Raw genomic sequence first — 19,506 nt, 5'->3', positions numbered from 1 at the left:
CGGCGAAATTGCGGCATCCCGAACAGCTTACAGGACAGCGGGAGGGCTCCTACCTGCCTCCTCGCTGTCCGATCGCCGAATGACTGCTCAGTGCCTGAGATCCAGGCATGAGCAGTCATGCGGCAGAATCGTCGATCACTGGTTTCTTATGAGAGACCAGTGATCAATGATGAAGATCAGTGTGCGCAGTGTTATAGGTCCCTATGGGAGCTATAACACTGCAAAAAAAAAGTGAAAAAAAAAAGTGAAGAAAGATCATTTAACTCCTCCCTTATTAAAAGTTTGAATCACCCCCCTTTTCCAATAAAAAAAAAACACAGTGTAAATAAAAATAAACATATATGGTATCACCGTGTGCGGAAATGTCCGAATTATAAAAATATATCATTAATTAAACCGCTCGGTCAATGGCGTGCGCGCAAAAAAATTCCAAAGTCCAAAATAGTGCATTTTTGGTCACTTTTTATGTCATTTAAAAATGAATAAAAAGCGATCAATAAGTCCTATCAATGCAAAAATTGTACCGTTAAAAACTTCAGATCACGGCGCAAAAAATGAGCCCTCATACCGCCCCATACACGGAAAAATAAAAAAGTTATAGGGGTCAGAAGATGACAATTTTAAACGTATTAATTTTCCTGCATGTAGTTATGATTTTTTCCAGAAGTGCGACAAAATCAAACCTATATAAGTAGGGTATCATTTTAATCGTATGGACCTACAGAATAATATAAGGTGTAATTTTTACCGAAAAATGTACTACGTAGAAACGGAAGCCCCCAAAAGTTACAAAACGTCTGTTTTTTAAAAAAAATTTTGTCGCACAATGATTTTTTTTTTCCCGTTTCACTGTAAATTTTTGGGCAAAATGACTGACGTCATTACAAAGTAGAATTGGTGGCACAAAAAATAAGCCATCATATGGATTTTTAGGTGAAAAATTTAAAGAGTTATGATTTTTTTAAGGTAAGGAGCAAAAAACAAAAATGCAAAAACGGAAAAAACCCCGGTCCTTAAGGGGTTAAACGTTAATTTTTTTATTTATTTTTATTTTGCACAGATCACAAAACATGCCTAAAGCATATCTCTAAATGCTGTTAAGAGCTCAGGCAAAATGGCTGCACCAATAAAGAACAAAGTGAAATTAAAAGAAATAAAAGAAGAAAAAAAACAATCAGAATAGAGTTAGAACATGTTTTACTATCTGGTTCTAACTGTACACCAGAATGTACTTTTTTTTATTTATGCCCCGGGGCGTGTATGATCTATGCAGCGAGCACAGGAGCTTCGCTTGCTTCATAGACCGTGGGCTCCTGCTGCTCTGCGCTGCTCATGACGGACATCAGCGATTGCACTGATGCCTGCCATTAACTCCTCAAATGCCATGATCAATACTAACAACAGCATCTGAAATGTTTGTAGGGCTTACTCAAACTCCTCGGACTACCCACTGTGCAATCGCCGGGGTCTAATGAGTCAAGATGGCATCGCTCACCTGCTCCTGTGCCGCTCCAACGGCCTATGCATAGCACTGAACAATAATAATAATCCCTTTTGGGGACTTGACAAAAAAAATTCATTGCATTTTTAATAAATGGGAATATGCCCCTTCCCTATAAAAGGTCACATTTCCACTTTTCCCATTTTACTAATAAACATTTTTAAAATAAATAAATCAATAAATAAGAGCAGAAACCAAAAGGGAGAAGTGGAGCCAGCACTTGGGAAAAATCCATTCATTGAAACATTGTTAAAAATCCATACAAGAGGCAGGAAAAATGAGTACCAGGACAAAAATTGGTCAATGCAGAACAGCGAGGAAACACCTAATTGAGCCGACACATTTCAGGTCAATAGACGTTTAGTCAGGGCATACATGTTACCGCTTAAAGCAACTATTTATACTGAAAAAAACACAGAATCAGCGCTTCCAAAAGGGGGGTGGATCCTGGTAATTGCAAGACAAAAAACGTTCTTGTCCCCAGTGCATATGAAAGCAAACAAACAAGAAAAAGAGACAAAAAGGAAGGAATATATTTACATATGAGAAAGTTCACAGGAAAGCAGAAAAATTAGGTCCATTCTGTTATTTAAACCAAAAGGATGTATACTGTTAAATAAATATATCCACATGGTTTCTCTGTTACGTAAGTATCGAACGTTATCACCTCCCCTTCTGTTGGGGACTATTCTTTTTATTGTTGAAAATCTAAGTGTAGTATCATCACCATTATGTACTGAGAAAAAATGTTTAGACACATTAGACATGTTCTTAGTAAGCGGACCCGCAGCTTGACGTATATGTTCCAGCAGTGTGAACCTGCTTTCATGTGCTCAGTGTGAACCTGCTTTCATCTGTGAAGAGCACAGGGCGCCAGTGGCGAATTTGCCAATCTTTTTGTTCTCTGGCAAATGCCAAACATCCTGCACGGTGTTGGACTAAGCACAACCCCAACCTGTGGACATCGGGCACTCATACCACCCTCATGGAGTCTGTTTCTGACCATTTGAGTGGACACATGCACATTTGTGGACTGCTGGAGGTCATTTTGCAGGGCTCTGGCAGTGCTCCTCCTTGCACAAAGGCAGAGGTGGTAGTCCTGCTGCTGGGTTGTTGCCTTCCTACGGCCTCCTCCACGTCTCCTGATGTACTGACCTGTCTCCTGGTAGCGACTCCATGCACTGGACACTACGCTGACAGACACAGCAAGCCTTTTTGCCACTGCTCGCATTGAGCCAGGAAGCATAGGAACTGAGAAGTGGTCTGTGGTCACCACCTGCAGAACCCCTCCTTTATGGGGGTGTCTTGCTAATTTCCTATAATTTCCACCTTTTGTCTGTTCCATTTGCACAACAGCATGTGAAATTGATTGTCAATCAGTGTTGCTTCATAAGTGGACAGTGGGATTTCACAGAAGTGTGATTGACTTGGTGTTACATTCTGTTGTTTAAGTGTTCCCTTTAATTTTTTTGAGCAGTGTATATTAAGGATACCATACAGTGAACGGTGTAAATGTAAAAAAGGCAAAAAATAAAGCCCAAAATTGCTGATTTTGTTTATGACATCCAGAAAAAAAGGAATAAAAAGTGATCAAAAAGTCATATGTATGCAAAAGTGGTACCAATACAAACTACAGATAACAACACAAAAAATGAGCCCTCGTAATGCTGCGTATACAGAAATAAAGGAACGTTATAGTGGGTGTGAATATAAAGTTTAGGGGGCATAAAGCAGGATATGTTGTGAATATCTGGTGGTGGAGTTGTGATTATGAGGGTAAAGGGATGCGAATCACACTCAGGGGGATGTTGTGAATATGAGGGTGGGGAAATGTGAATCAGGCTCGGGGGGTGTATCAGGCTCACCGAATATGAATGTTGCCCCAAAGTGCAGCTCTGTGTGTGTGGTGGGGGGAATGAGATTCACACAATAGTAAAATCCCTATATGTCACAAAAGGGAGCGTAGCTAGAAAATACAAACAGCCTTGGAATCAGGGTGCCCTAGATTACAGCATAATATCGGAAAATCTTTATTTATTTATTTTTTATTCTTTATTTTTTTTTATATAAAGACCACAGATGGTTTTTAAAGGAATGATAGGCTATCAAGGGCTGGAATAGGAACAACCCATATAACAAAAGGTTAACAATGTTGCTTAGATCTGTGTTCTAAAGTAGGAAACAATCACTAAAAACTTCAGTGTGTGAAGTCTAAGTACCCTGGAGGTATGATATGTACTAGAGCTAGCTCCAGCAAGGTGTGTGTTCCACTTCGCTCGCTCCCCCTAACATGTGTCCAATCCCACCATCTTCGCAAAAATCCCCCACCCCACCCCCCAGTGCCATTTTAATTGCTCCCACCCCTGTGTCATTTTAACACTCCTGACCAATGCAATTTTAATCCTCCCCCATAATCCCCTTGCTATTCCTTACCTGTCTTCTGTCCTCCAGAGGTGGTGATGGTGTGGGCGGGGGGGGGGGGGGGGCGAATTAAAATGTCAATGCTGGCAGCCGCAGCCCATGGTGCAGATCCTGAGCAGGGTGCTGTCACTGAGGCCACTTGAAATCGGTGGCGGCACCAAATTTTGCAGAGGATGGGTATGCAGTGCGGGATTTGCAGGACATGCAGGCATAACGCCTGACCACCCACTCCTGCCCACAGCAGCCTCATTCCCGGCCACACACGATCCCGTGGGATCCCAATGCCAAAGCAGGGCTCTAGTATGTACCTTTTGGGGGGAACGCACCACAGGTTGAGAACTGGGGCAAAGATGGCCTCTAGCATATTAAGATCCTCAACTCGTCACTATGAATAGTCCTTTAGCCCACAGGGCAGGTCATGTGAATGAACAGCGTCTACCGTCATACTCATCCAACTGATAAGGGGGAAGGCCTTCTTTGAATAAGAGGGTCTATTGAGTTCACTTTTCTAAGTCATCTGATATCAGTTATTGGAGGCTTGTACAATATGTAATAGCATATGAGGAGCTTGTTCTAGCACCCGCATTGTGAATTAAAACATAGAATTGAATGGTCTCATGTGAACAGGGCAGCGCTGAAGGGGTTTCTCATACTCTTTGGCTTCTCTTGACCTAATTAGTCTCTAAGTAATGTAAAAAGATTTATTTTTTTCTGCCTAGATGAGACAGCTATTTTTGCAGTCATGTGCCAGCTGACCTTCCTGCTTTACTTGAGTTATTTTCAGGGAATCAATAAGAAAAAGGAAAGAAAGTTTTGTGCCATCGGATTAGCTTAAGTCAGATCTTGCACTAATGCATTAGAAAGGATTCGGAGCACTGGCAGGCAATTATACAGCCATTATCTTTGCTTCTTTTTCAGCTGACGCATTGGCAACTGAATGTTTAGATAACATTGTGGGGTTTATTGAAGGACAATTTAAGCAGCAAAGACACTATGTTTTAGAAAAGCAGGGCAGAAAATCATAATGATAATCTTTCTCTAACCACCACAAAGTAGATAATCAACACTTGAGCCGGGATAAGTTTTTGTTCTTTAAACTTTCCTTCTTTTCCCTGATGTTTTGGAAAATGTTCTGATACAAAGTACCCGCAGATTATACAAAGGATAAAATACACTGCTTTCCGTCTTGGTAGTCTCATGGTGCTTTGAAGGTTTTGCTTGTTAAAATATGTATTAGAATATTCAGCATTTAGCTTATTATTCTGATCAAAGGGAGCTTTTATTAGGCCACTTAAAATGGCCTAGTTTACTGAACCATATTATGATGTTTTAATGGGCACTGTCATTTGCAAAAACTCTTTATATAATGTAGATAATAAATTATGTATATTTGTAATAAACATTGGTTTAAAATGTGTATATTTCGGGTAACATTTTTTCCATACTGTTAGCATTAGGGGTCCCTCCACTGGGAAGAACACTGTCTTGTCCCTGTAGCTATTTCCTGTGTGTCTCTGTGCTAAGACAAAATAGTGGAAGTGCTGGTGGGACAAGCAGGGCTCTGTGCAGGCTCCTGGCTTGTCAGTCAGCCTGTTCTGTGAGTCGTGGGTGTGTCACAGAGCCTCAGCTGGGGCTGAGTCATGGGTGTGCACAGAACAGTCAGCTCTGAGGAATGAGGGAGGAAGTTGTCACATGAGATATGAGGGCAAGCAAAGGAAAGCCCCCTACTCCTCAGTGAACTGCATGGAGTGTGAGCATATAAACAAGGGAATTAGGAGCCATAAATAACGAACCAGGATTTTAGCACAGTAGATTTTAGCATACTAGAGAGAGTATCCGCACCAGTAAAAGTGTTAGCCTGGAACAGTTATTATTATTTTTAATATTTTGTGACAGGTACACTTCCCCCGCCAATCAGCTGGTTGAAGGATCTGCAACCCTCAAGTTAGCTGTGCAAGTTCTTTGTTGTTTAACATGCACAGCTTGGTACATTTTGTAATACAGTGGGGAAAAAATTGTGCAGGTCCTCCCACTCCTGGACAGTCTGTGGTGCCAGTTGGTGGATGGAGCAAGACATGATGTCCTAGATGTGCTCATTTGGATTCAGGTCTGGGGAGCGGGCGGGCCAGTCCATAGCATCAATGCCTTCCTCTTGCAGGAACTGCTGACACACTCCAGCCACATGAGGTCTAGCATTGTCTTGCATTAGGAGGAACCCAGGGGCAACCCCACCAGTATATGGTCTCACAAGGCATCTGAGGCTCTCATCTCGGTACCTAATGGCAATTAAGCTACCTCTAGCAAGCTCATGGAGGGCTGTGCGGCCCCCCAAAGAAATGCCACCCCACACCATTACTGACCCACCGCCAAACTGATCATGTTAGAGGATGTTGCAAGCAGCAGAACGTTCTTCACGGCATCTCCAGACTCGATCACGTCTGTGACATGTGGTCAGTGTGAACCTGCTTTCATCTGATAAGAGCACAATTTGCCAATCTTGGTGTTCTCTGGCAAATGCCAAACGTGCTGTAGGTACACATTAGGTACCGAGATGAGAGCTGTAAGCACAACCCCCACCTGTGGACAAACCCCCACCTGTGGACGTTGGGCCCTCATACCACCCTCATGGAGTCTGTTCCTGACCGTTTGAGTGGACACATGCACATATGTTGCCTGCTTGAGGTCATTTTGCAGGGCTCTGGCAGTTCTCCTCCTGCTCCTCCTCGCACAAGGCAGAGGTAGCGGTCCTGCTGCTGGGTTGTTTCCCTCCTACGGCCTCCTCCACGTCTCCTGATGTACTGGCCTGTCTCCTGGTGGCGCCTCCATCTACGCTGACAGACACATCAAACCTTCTTGCCACAGCTCGCATTGATGTGCCAACCTGGATGAGCTGCACTTCCTGAGCCACTTGTGTGTAGACTCCATCTCATGCTACCACTAGAGTGAAAGCACCGCCAGCTTTCAAAAGTGACTACTGAGAAGTGGTCTGTGGTCACCACCTGCAAAACCCATCCTTTATTAGGGGTGTCTTGCTAATTGCCTATAATTTCCACCTGTTGTCTTTTCCATTTGCGCAACAGCATGTGAAATTGATGGTCAATCAGTGTTGCTTCCTTATTGGACAGTGTGTTTTCACAGAAGTGTCATTGACTTGGAGTTACATTGTGTTGTTTGTGTTCCCTTTATTTTTTTGAGCAGTGTACTTTTTTGCCCCACTGTACCTGTGCTTGATGTTACAGCATGGTTCCATTTACTTAACATGGACTGAGCTGCAGAGAGCTGCAGTGCCAGGCATAGCCACTACAGAATGTTTGGAGCTGGCGGGGAATACAATAAAGAGGCAACAGTGCTTGCTTGAGGATCTGATCCCCTGCAATCGGTTTATTTGTGGGGGTGCTGGGATATAAATTAATGATATCCATAGTAAAATCCTGGTTAAACCTCTTTAAAGATCTGTTAAATGCACTTATAATTTGTGGTTGCCATTGCACCCAATTGTTTTTGGACTCGAAAAAAGTTTGTGACATATGTGAAAGAACATGTGTAGAAGATTCTCAGCACCTGGTGATCCCTTATGTCTTGTGGATCTGTTAGCAGGAAGTTATTGGGTAGTCTGGTTGCACAATAAAGACTTCTGCATATTGGAGTGAACCTGACATCTGTGATCATGCGCTCATGTATGGCTTTTCATCTAAAGAAGAAATCTGGAACTGTTGTGCCTGTCTGGCTGTTCAGGCAGTATTCCATTATTACAGGTTTCTTTGTAATTCCACTTGCCAGGAATAAACATAATAAACAGAGTTGACGACTTTAGGCCTGTAATGATATTAGTCACAGTAAATCAGTGCTAGTTTTATTCTAGGCAACCAAATGTTATGTTAAATCTTCTATAAAGAGAATTGCGTGTGTTTTCTTTATATATTTCTTTGTTTTCTTTTCATACAAATAATAGGGGAACAATACAGCAGTTAGACAGCAATGAAACCCAATTTACCCCAACCTTCTTCTCATATCAGGATATTGGAAAGGGGACAGCATGAGCCAAGAGAAAAAAATAAGTTACTAATTCAGAATCAATGGCTTCCATTGCCTTTATACTTATCACCATGGTTCCTCTTTAGGTATTAGATATCTAGATATTTTTTCATACTTTTTTTTATGCTCCTCACTAACATAGTAAGTTGTGGCATACATGGCACTTTATTACATAACCATAATCTTAGTATTAATAAATGCCAAGAGCGGATTCTTTGAAGTTGTATGTCTAGTTACATTTGCCAGGTAGAGTGACTACAGTCTAAAGCACTTTTCACCTTTTCCACTAAGTAAATGATAATTGTCAGTCATGGTACACGGCATTTACAGGCAGTTGAATATTGACATGTAGGGACGCTACCAAAAATTGGATCTTTTTTCTCTGAAGTATAGATGCTTTATATTTTTTTTTTTTATCTCAGTGGACCATGAACAGGCTAATGGCTCTCCTCAAGGTGAAACTATCTCATCATAAGTGATAAATGGGGATCTTACTGCTGAGAGACCCAGACCCTAGCAGCAGAAGCATGTTTAAATTGAATAATTATTTAAAGGGGGAATTTTTTATGTTTTGCTGGGGCCTCTAAAATAAACACATAGTCCCCCCCACCTTGCTTTCTCGGGGCTCCCCATTTGATGTCTTCCAGTACGGGCGCTGAATACTCTGACTGCTACTTCTGAGATGGACTTGTCTCGGCAGTGATGGCCCACTCAGCTAATCACTGTGTGGCGGGACACTGCTGGAGTCGGTGATTGGTTGAGTGAGCTCAAAGTGGAGCTCAGAGGAAGAGAGGTAGGGGAGTATGTGTTTTCTTTTCCCTTTTTCTTTTTTTCATTGTGGCTAGTAGCAGAATATAAAAAAAAAAAAAAAAAAGCGAAACAGCTTTCGGAATACTCCTTTGTCCAGCCAGAAACAACTTATGAGTGTGTGTGTCCTTCCAAGTGGAGCAGACAAATGAAAAAAAAATAAACCAATAATTTTATTAAAGGGACTACATGTTGCAAGGGGCAAGACCCCCTCTTCATCAGGACCTGATGAAGAGGGGGTCTTGCCCCTTGCAACACGTAGTCCCTTTAATAAAATTATTGGTTTATTTATTTTTCATTTGTCCGCTCCGCTTTATTCCGACTGAGGCTATACATACCTCTCTCGGCTACTGCCAGCTACCACCGAGCGACCACCACTACGGGGATCTTCTCTCTTGCTCCCACGGGACAACCTCACTCATACACACTAGAATGCAAGTCTTTAGCTGACAACTATCTGTTATATTCGTGTTTATAGTGGAGGGGAAAGCCACTGCCATACTCCACTGATGACAGCATATCTCCTGGAGAACATAATTATCTTCCCCGACAGGAGAGGTTGGAAGCCGGTCCTGCCAATATCAGCTTTAAAGTTTGCAAGGCATTGTCTTATGTGCACGGCCAGCTTTAGACTAACGTACTCTTTAACTTACCACTCATGGTGTTGTGAACCAGCACTATTGAGTATCTATTGGCTATTCATTTATAGATTATAAACTTGATAGGACCTTGCCATATAATGTGAATAAAGGTCCCTTCTATTTCAGAACCATGAAGATATCTGAATGGTTAGATTTTATAACACCTGGCCTCAGTTTTTACTTTTGTAACATTTTCCCAGATGTACAATCTATCACCAGACTACAGCTTTAGTTATAAAATATCTAGATATTTTTTGCCGGCAGAAAAATGTAACTACGCATTATGGAACGCATTACCTGTTGCGGTTACAGATTAGCACAGACGATGTTCTCACATAAATTGCCAGAGAGCACATTGTGTTTTGTGAAGTATGTACAGACTGTTCATAGCTTCTCTCAGAAATGTATTTAATCTTTTTCTATTAAAACAAGGTCTCAGTGTTTAAAATGTACGTGAGAATGTTCTTGTAGGTCACCTCCCTGCATAGTAAATGGCTTGTCTGTACAGTTTGTCAAAGCCATTTGTTGCCTGCTGTATGATGTGTAAATTCTTTCTTCTGGGTTTCTGATAATCCAGAAACTTTGATAGCCCAGCACTTTTAGAACTTTGTGATCGTTTTAATTTCACACAAACCAGAACTAGAACTCTGAGAGAACCCAAGAACAAGAATTACAAGACCTCTCATATAAAAAATCTCAAAAATGTATCTATCTGGGACAAAAACTGTCTGATTTGCTCATAAATGTGCCCACACAACCAATCACGTATCAGCTTTCACTTTACCAGATCTCTCCCATGATCTATTTATACCCAGGACTGTATCTATAACAAGGGGGCATCCTCTACGTGTAGATGAACGAAGGTTTCTACACCAGCACAGACGGGGGTTCTTTACTGTTAGAGCATAGAGACTGTGGAATTCTCTGCCTGAGGAGGTGGTCATGGGGAACTCTGTAAAAGAATTTAAAAGGGGTCTGGATGCATTTTTGGAGAATAATAACATTGCTGGTTATGTATACTAGATTTATAGGAACAGAACGTTGATCAAGGGATTTATTCCGATTACCATATTTCGAGTAGGGAAGGAATTTTACCTCCAATATGAGGGTTTTTTGCCTTCCTCTGGATCAACTCAGTAGGGTTATAGGTTGAACTTGATGGACTCTGGTCTTTTTTCAACCTTATGAACCATGTTACTATGTTAAGATAAGCTGAGCTGTGATTGTTTGTTATGAATAAATCAGACGGTTTATGGTCAAATCAGAAAGAGTAATACATTTAAGCCATTGTGTTTTATTTTGTATTGGCATTTTAATAATTCTATAATTATATATTTGATAATATATTTCTCTGTCTGTACAATATTAGGAAATATCTGATATTGCGAAATACATAAAGCTCCATTATTGCCGTATTCAACAGAATTTTAATAATGTTATTAATCTCATCACAGTGAATTCAAGAGCCTGTGAAGCCCTGTATTTTTAGGTTGGGTTTACCTTGGTCAGGATACTGCCGAAAATGTATGCCAACATATACTATGATAAACCTGCAGTGGGCCCATTAAAATTGACCTCTAGTTCACCCGCACTAAACCCAATATATTGGATATAGTGTGGATCAACAGCTTTAAAAAGTGTTACTCAGATTTATCAGTGTAGTATTCAGTGAGTTCTGGACATTTTATACCTCTGTTCTACTCACCGAGCTCCCTCTTATGTTGGGTTTACTCTGCCTCCTTCATATTCCTCCCCTGTCATGAATATGCAAATGACTGCTGGGGGGGGGGGGGGAGAGCGCTCACTCCCATCGCAACCATTTGCAAATTCATGATGGGAGTGAGCATAATGTGGTATATGGAGGAAGCAGGGGAGCTGGCTCCCTGACTCCTTTGTGCAGATACACACCCCGGGGCTCAATTGGCCACAATTGTGCAAGTAATCACAAACAAGCAAAAACAGATTCCCAATACCAACGCGTTTCACCTATCATATTTAAACAGGATCATCAGGGAAAATTTATTTAGTTTGTGCCACCATTTTTCCCTGATGATCCTGTTTAAATATGACAGGTGAAACGCGTTGGAATTGGGAATCTGTTTTTGTTTGTTTGTGATTACTTGCACAATTGTGGCCACTATTTGTTGGAGCCCCGGGGTGTGTATTATCCTGTTTATTTTGTTGTTTTCGCCCTCAGTGAGCGCAGGAAAGTCACCGTGGTTGAGGCCACCCTGTTAAGGACGTGGGTCCCTCAAAAGGCAGGGACAGAGGGATGGGTATTCTTATCTTAGTGGGCACATACCACTCCATCCTTCTAATCAAGTGCCTCATAGCTATATAACCTACGCACTTTGCAGTTTAGGAGTACCCCCACCATCTCCTAGCAATTCCATCTGTCTCTAAGAGGCCTTGTTATCTATCTATCTTTATACATTAAGGATGGGGTTAACATACCTCTGGGCTCCTCTACACATTATTTTTGGTGTTAGCACTATTATTTCTATTTTTGTCTATCTACCATTTTTTTGTGGTTTTATATTAGTACAATAAAGGTTATGTTTTAAATATATTTTTTGGATCATGAGGACCTGTTTTGGTGATACTTTTTGTTAATATCCTTATGACTTCTATCAGTGTGTAATTATAGGACCACATAATTTGTTAGTGGCCCCTAGGTCGGTGAAAATTTTAATACCACAGAGAATCGAATTAAATCCTTAGCTTCAGATTCAGAGCATTGGGTGCAGATTTTATGCCAAGAAATTCCCTGGTTTATATGCTATGGGGGAGATTTATCAAAAGCTGATCAGAGGAAAATTTGCTGAGTTGCCCAGTAGCAGCCAACCAGATCACTTCCTTCATTTTTCACAGGCCTTTTCAAAAATTAAAGAAGTGATCTGATTGGTTTCTATGGGCAACTCAGCAACTTTTCCTCTGGACAGGTTTTGACGAATCTTCCCCATATATGTATATGTTCTCTTCCAGGTTTTTACTAACCCCATCTCACATACTGAATTCTATTAGTGACCCTTCCTCTTCTTTGCACGCAGCATTATCATTATTATCTAATATTGCAGATTAACATTGTATCGGCCTATACATAGCCCCCACATAGGGTGTATTTGGTCCAGAACAGTTGGATATTTTTTTAGCTTGCACATTAGATGAGAACCCTGTTAGTTGTTGCCCAGCTGTACGGTTAGTAGATGCATGGTCAACGTTAAATCTAATGTCTTCCTTCTGATACTATTCCATGCATTTTATGTAACAACATGATAGAAAGCCATTTTACCTAGTCTGAACTGTTTTTTCTTTACTGTCAAATAAATGTAAATTTCTATCCATTGATCTCAACTGAGATGGCAGATGGCTACGAAGATTCCCACCATCATATGGATCTCAGATGGGCAGTACTCTATGGATCTAGAACCTGCATGCCATATGAGGCTCCTTTTCATAAAACTGATTTACAGATTATTTATTTATCATTTAAAAACACTTATTAGCCTTGTTTTTTTAAATTGAATGTACATTTTTATTTGGGTAACATTTCCTTATCTCTTCTCCCCTGGGCCGAGCTTTGCAAAGGTTTTCATTGTTTATGGAAAACTCATTCCTCATGTGCCAGTTACAGACAGTCCTCATTTCTCCTGCAGTTTGACTGTAGTATATGTCGCTGTTCAAATTCAGTTGCCAATGAAATGCATGGACCAACAGATTTGTCCAGAAATAGTCAGCCTTTGGTAGAGTATTTCTGCTTTTACTGCTGCAGGGGAGTTTTGTGCTGGTTCATTCATCGGTTACATTACATAAGTCTTAACAACTTCAACTAGGGGTTGTGTAATCTGAAGGAAAGGGGGACATAATTGAAGCCTTAAAGGATACTAATATGTAAGGTTTACATATGTGGACCTGATGAAGATAGCCAAACACTCTTGAAATGCATGATGTTCACCGTGACTTTGGAGTACAGCATTTCCCTTTAGCAGTAATACCTTTCTGACACTGCCCTCTACCTTCATCGGCTGACCACTGAAAAAGCAGCAACCTCATGTTTGGATTCGATATCAAATATGGTGAATGGGTTTTCAGCACAGCTTACTATACCAGATTGTTCTCACCCTATGGGCACTGTATTTATATTTTTTTGCATAAGGATCAGAACACTGGGAAACCAAGAGACCCAACCAAAGGGGAGAGTCCTCATACTGTGGTCACTAAAAGGATTGAATAGCTGGAATCTGAGGATTCTCTGTAACCGCCCATAGTCAGGAGGCTCCTTTAAGAACTGGAGCTACCAATTACCCCTTGTTTCTGGAGTCAACATTAAATTCAACACCCTCTGCATCAATGCCAAAAGATATCGCTGTAGAATTCAGGACATGGATCGCCTGCTGTCTTTTAATATTAAGGGGTTAAATATGTCTTGGGTAAACTTACAGTATATACCGGTACTTAGATTACATTGAAAACATAATCATATAATAGCGTTACTAAATGGACCCTGTGATCTTCTACGCTTCATTGTTTAAATGATTTTCGCTGTGGAAACATGGCATTTGTGCCTGGTTGGCCCTGTTAAGATCATTATAGATTGTAACCGACAGGTTTAATGTGTGTACTTAACAGAACATTCCCCCCCATCCCCCCAGTAAGCATTAGGAAAAGTCCTGAATCTGAAAACCTGTGTAAATATTCGCACCAGAATCAATTACAATAGAGTGTATTCTTTTCATGAGGAAAAAGTGTAATGTGAGTGAATTGGAGTGTCTATTGGCATTGGTGTATTCACACGTTTTTGGTGGTGTGCTGGGGATGTCACTGTTGCTCCTATCCAGACGTGAGCTATTTGTCTTGGCTGCAGAGAAATGTTTTCTTCCTTTTTGTGGTTTGCGTTTTCTTGACCAGATTTTATTTTCCATAATGCTGGAGCAGAACGCTTTCTGCATTTGAGGATCTGCAAACATTTACATTCTGAAAGGTCTTTCCTTTGTCTTTTCACATGGTGTAACTTGATGGTAGCCACCAGATTTCCTGTGAAAGGAAGCATAGTGAACCATAGATATCAGGCTGCATTAATGTAATCGCCTGTAGACTACATTTCCATCTGGACTTGACTCTGAAAGCATGGTTTTTCTCTCATTTTAGAGCTAAGAGTCAAATAATGTATACCATTTGATTGATTGTAAATTGTATTGAAGGTATGGAGTCCTGTAAGTCAAATATTTTTGTATCGACTGTCGTGTATTAAGAATACAAGCTTTTTAATGCAGAGCTTATTCTTTGCTCTTAACTTAATAAGGATACTGCTTATATTTTTCCTTCCTAAAGGCCTATATCGGATCTCTTTATTGCCCTATGTGACATACATCGCTATTCCATTTTGACTGAATGCCAACATGTACATGTCACATATGGCAAACCATAATGTGAACCAAGCCTAAGTGATACACTATATAACATTCATAGGCCTCTTTTCATTGTGATATGTATCTGACTAGCAGGAATTTAATCACTAGGATCCCCGCCGATTACCCATAAAGAGGTCCAATTGCCTCTGTTAAATGGGCACTGTCAGATACAAAATATGTTGTAAAGCATGCAAAACCAATAGGTTTTGCAATTGCTTTCATTAGAAAACTTTCAGCATTTCATACTGAGAAAGCCAGTCAAATAACTGCCCCCCCTGCCTGCTTGGACAAATACTGGTCCTGCTGTGTCCATGCATCATGGACCCAGTTCCTTGATTGACAGCTGTGAGCGCAGGGCTCACAGCTGGAGGAAAAATCCTCCCACTGTCAGCTTGTGTCCCGCTACTGTCAGTGAGGACAAGCTGGGAGTTGTAGTTTTGCTAATGCTAGGGGAGATGTGAGTAGACAGCATACTGAGGGAGGGGGTGGAGACCTGCACAGTGAGGCCACGTCCCCTCTCTTTTGAGAGTAATTCAGACTAGTGAGCTAAATTAAAAGTGTAATAAAAAAATAAAGGTACTAGACACATAAAAATTAGTTATACATGGTCAGGATTAGGTACTGAGTGATATATTTAAAAAAAATGTGTTGTTTTTTTTTGTTGGATCTGACGGGTACGCTTTAAATGGGTCCATGGATTAGTATGCACACTGACCCTCCAATAGACCTCTAAGGGACTGCAAATAATAGCTTAGTGCTGTGCTTGGCTATCTTCAGTTTCATAGTCTGGATGGAGTGGTAGTGCACATACGTGACTGTTACTCCCTATAAAAAGGGGAAGTCATGACCCTCATTCTCTTGGTTGGTTGGGATCCAAGTAGTTGGACTTCCAATGATAAGACATTTATCACCTATCCTGTTTATAGGTGATAAGTTGTCCTTTTGGGAAACACCCTTTTAATTTCTAAACAAAAAGGCTATTAAGGAGTCGTCTAAATATATTTCAACTAGTTTAAAAGAATAAAAACCTGTGATCTCCTGGCATTCAGTCTGTAATACCAAAAGGTCATATGGCTACATTGTCTGCTGGCTGCTCTGGGAGGACACAATGTTCCTGACGCTGGGTAGTGGAGTAACCCTTTAAGAATATCTCTGTGCTTTGCTCTATTTAACATGCCCTCAACCCTGACCAGTCTCCCTGCCTCAGGCTCTGAGAAACACCCCTACAGCATGATGCTGCCACCACCATGCTTCACTGTAGGGATGATATTGGTCAGTTGATAAGCAATCATGTGTCTGAGCTCAACAGGCAGTTCTTTCCATCTCACAGCTTGTTTTTTTTTCTGATATGCATTGTCGCATGTGAGACCTTATATAGAAAGGTGACTCCAAACAAGGTGTAGAAACATATAAAACATGGTCAAGAGAAATAGGAGGCCCTGAGAGGTACATTTCAAGTCTCATAGCAAAGAGTCTGAATACTTATGTCCTTATTTCATTTTAGTGTTTACATTTTAATATATTTGCAAAACTTTCAAAAATGTTGTTTTCAAATTATCATTATAAGGTATTAAGTGCAGAATGGTAGGGTAAAACCTTTTTTTTTTTTCTTTTTTTTTTTTCAAGGCCACAAGAAAAAAGTGTGAAATGGGAATGAAGAATGAGCCTAGGAAATCTAGTGTATTAGACCCACAGCATTAGCATGTATCGTTCAACAAATAATGAGGATAGGCCAGACCCTCATGATATTGCTAGAAAACCCCTTTAAAGGGAATATGTCAGCTCATATTTATGATATAAGCTGCAAATACTGTCAGGTGACAGTATAAAGATATCAGATATACCTCTGTTCATGAGTTTGCCACAACAAAAATGATGATTTTCTCTTGGGCTCTAGTGTCCCAGAGGCTGGGCTGAGCTGCTTAAGTGCGACAGCAATACCCAGCGCTGTAAGCCAAGCCCTGTGCATCAGTTAACCAGTCAGGGAGAGGGACCCAGGAGGGGAGCAATGCTGTGGCACCTAAGCAGCTCAGACCTGCCTCCTTGATTTGATCCTTAATTTTATAAGTTGTGACAAAGCCATCAACACTAACAAATGTATTTTTTAAAGTGTCATCTTCTTACATATCTGACATGTCTGCAGCTCATATCCTAAATATGAGCTGACATATTCACTTTGTCCTAGTGAATAATCCAAAAAATAATGTAAAATTGTTCTTTCTGTATAGCATTGTGCTATTAAATGAATATGTTTTAATCATTATATTGTGTTTTTCCAGCTGCCCTGTGGACATCGGTGCAAAGAGATTTGTCACCAAGGAAATTGTACTCCTCATTGCACCCAGAAAGTTAAATTGCGATGCCCATGCCGTAGAATTAAAAAGGTGAGTAAAGTTCTCCAAAATATGACTATAATATACAGGGTCGTTTGAAGGAATTTGGGGGCCCCAAGCAAAATAGAAATGGAGGCCCCCTCCCCACCTTACGCACGCAAAAAAGATTATATATACGGGACCATATAGAGTATACCAGCTGTACACAGGATATATACCCCATATAAGTGTTTACACCTACATGAAGGAACTCACAGGTCACGTCTTTTCTGATCAGCGTCGTCCTTTTTCCTTTTCTTCCCCGTCTGACTCAGGGTGGGTTCACACTACGTTTTGTCCCATACGGGAGCGCATACGGCAGGAGGGAGCTAAAAGCTCGCGCTCCCGTATGTAACCGTATGCGCTCCCGTATGCCATTCACTTCAATGAGCCGACCGGAGTGAAACGTTCGGTCCGGTCGGCTCATTTTTGCGCCGTATGCGCTTTTACAACCGGACCTAAAACCGTGGTTGACCACGGTTTTAGGTCCGGTTGTAAAAGCGCATACGGCGCAAAAATGAGCCGACCGGACCGAACGTTTCACTCCGGTCGGCTCATTGAAGTGAATGGCATACGGGAGCGCATACGGTTACATACGGGAGCGCGAGGTTTTAGCTCCCCCCTGCCGTATGCGCTCCCGTATGGGACAAAACGTAGTGTGGACCCAGCCTTAGACCGCCATGATGTCTTCTTCCAGCCAAAACTTCATATCTCTTCATCTGCAGTACAAACATCGTAGACTCTGCTTTTTTCCAGTGCTCTCCTTAAAGGGGTACTCTGGTGAAAAACTTTTTTTTTTTTTTAAATCAACTGGTGCCAGAAAGTTAAACAGATTTGTAAATTACTTCTATTAAAAAATCTTAATCCTTCCTGTACTTATTAGCTGCTGAATACTACAGTGGAAATAATTTTATTTTTGAAACACAGAGCTCTCTGCTGACATCTCTGTCCATTTTAGGAACTGTCCAGTACAGCATATGTTTGCTATGGGGATTTCCTTTTACTCTGGCAGTTCCTAAAATGGACAGAGATGTCAGCAGAGAGCACTGTGCTCATGATGTTAGCAGACAGCTCTGTGTTTCAAACGGAAAAGAATTTCCACTGTAGTATTCAGCAGCTAATAAGTACAGGAAGGATTAAGATTTTTTTTTTATAGAAGTAATTTACAAATCTGTTTAACTTTCTGGCACCAGTTGTTAAAAGGAGTACCCCTTTAACACTACACAATCTCCTCATCTATAGGCCTGTAATAATGCCCCCCTTGGTGTCCCACTCAGTAACAGAGCATGGTGCCCAACAGTCCCCAACCATGGTGCCTCCAGCTGTTGCAAAACTACAGCGCCCAGACGACCTCTGGCTTTCCGGGCATGCTGGGAGTCATAGCTTTGCACCCTGGTTGGGAAACACTGATGTAGGTAGTTAGGTAGCCAGGTACATAGCTACTAGGGCTGCACGATAAGGGGAAACTGTGCGATTGCGATTATGGACCTAAATATTGCAATTTCAATATTATAAACAAATATTGAAATCCTCCCATTTCATGTCCAATTTCTCCCCCATTTTACATCTATTCCACCATTTTATATGCACCACTCATTTCACATCTTCCCTGTTTCATTTCTATCCCCCCTAATCACATTCTCCCCATTTCATGTCTATCCCCCCCATGTCACATTCTCCCCTTCCTATCCCTACCCCTTCTCATCTTCCCCCATGTCAAATTCTCCCCCCATGTTAACACCCCCCCCCCCAACCCAGTAGACAAGAAGTACCCCCAAATTAGATCCCCAGTAGGCAGGTAGAACCCCCAGATTGACCCCCTCCCCCCAGTAGGCAGGTAGTACCCCCATATTACCACCCCCCCAGTAGACAGGTAGTAGCCCCATATTAGACCCCACCCCCATGGTAGGCAGGTAGTACCCCAGATTAACCCCCTCCCCCCCCAGTAGGCATGACGTACCCCCAGATAAACCCCTTCACCCCCCCAGTAGGAAGGTAGTGCCCCCAGATTAACCCCCTCTCCCCCCTAGTAGGAAGGTAGTACCCACAGATTAACCCCCTCCCCCAGTAGGCAGTACCCCCAGAAGAGGGGGTTAATCTGGGGGTACTACCTTCCTACTGGGGGGGAAGAGGGGGTTAATCTGGGGGTACTACCTGCCTACTGGGGGGGCCCAGATTAACCCCCACTCCCCCCTCAATAGGAAGGTAGTACCCCCAGATTAACCCCCTCCCCTCACCCCAGACCCAGTAGGCAGGTAGATAGTAGTACTAGTACCCCTAGGAATTGAGTGCAAAACCTTCACTTTCACTCACTGTCA

The 19,506-nt window shown here is 41.6% G+C and overlaps 1 protein-coding gene across 4 annotated transcripts in view; it reads left to right on the top strand.

The window, feature by feature from the left end:
• Positions 1-19,506, top strand: part of NFXL1 (nuclear transcription factor, X-box binding like 1) — a 110,467-nt gene that overhangs the window by 70,822 nt on the left and 20,139 nt on the right. For all 4 annotated transcript variants that reach the window (XM_056557493.1, XM_056557496.1, XM_056557512.1 and 1 more), the window contains exon 20: positions 17,096-17,200. In XM_056557493.1, coding sequence (XP_056413468.1) covers positions 17,096-17,200 — 105 coding nt within the window. The remainder of the gene's footprint in view (positions 1-17,095; positions 17,201-19,506) is intronic.

The sequence above is a fragment of the Hyla sarda genome, chromosome 1 (assembly GCF_029499605.1).
Source record: "Hyla sarda isolate aHylSar1 chromosome 1, aHylSar1.hap1, whole genome shotgun sequence".
In the NCBI taxonomy this organism is placed as follows: domain Eukaryota; kingdom Metazoa; phylum Chordata; class Amphibia; order Anura; family Hylidae; genus Hyla; species Hyla sarda.
Note: the sequence above shows the minus strand (reverse complement) of the source record. Positions and strands in the feature narration are given on the sequence as shown.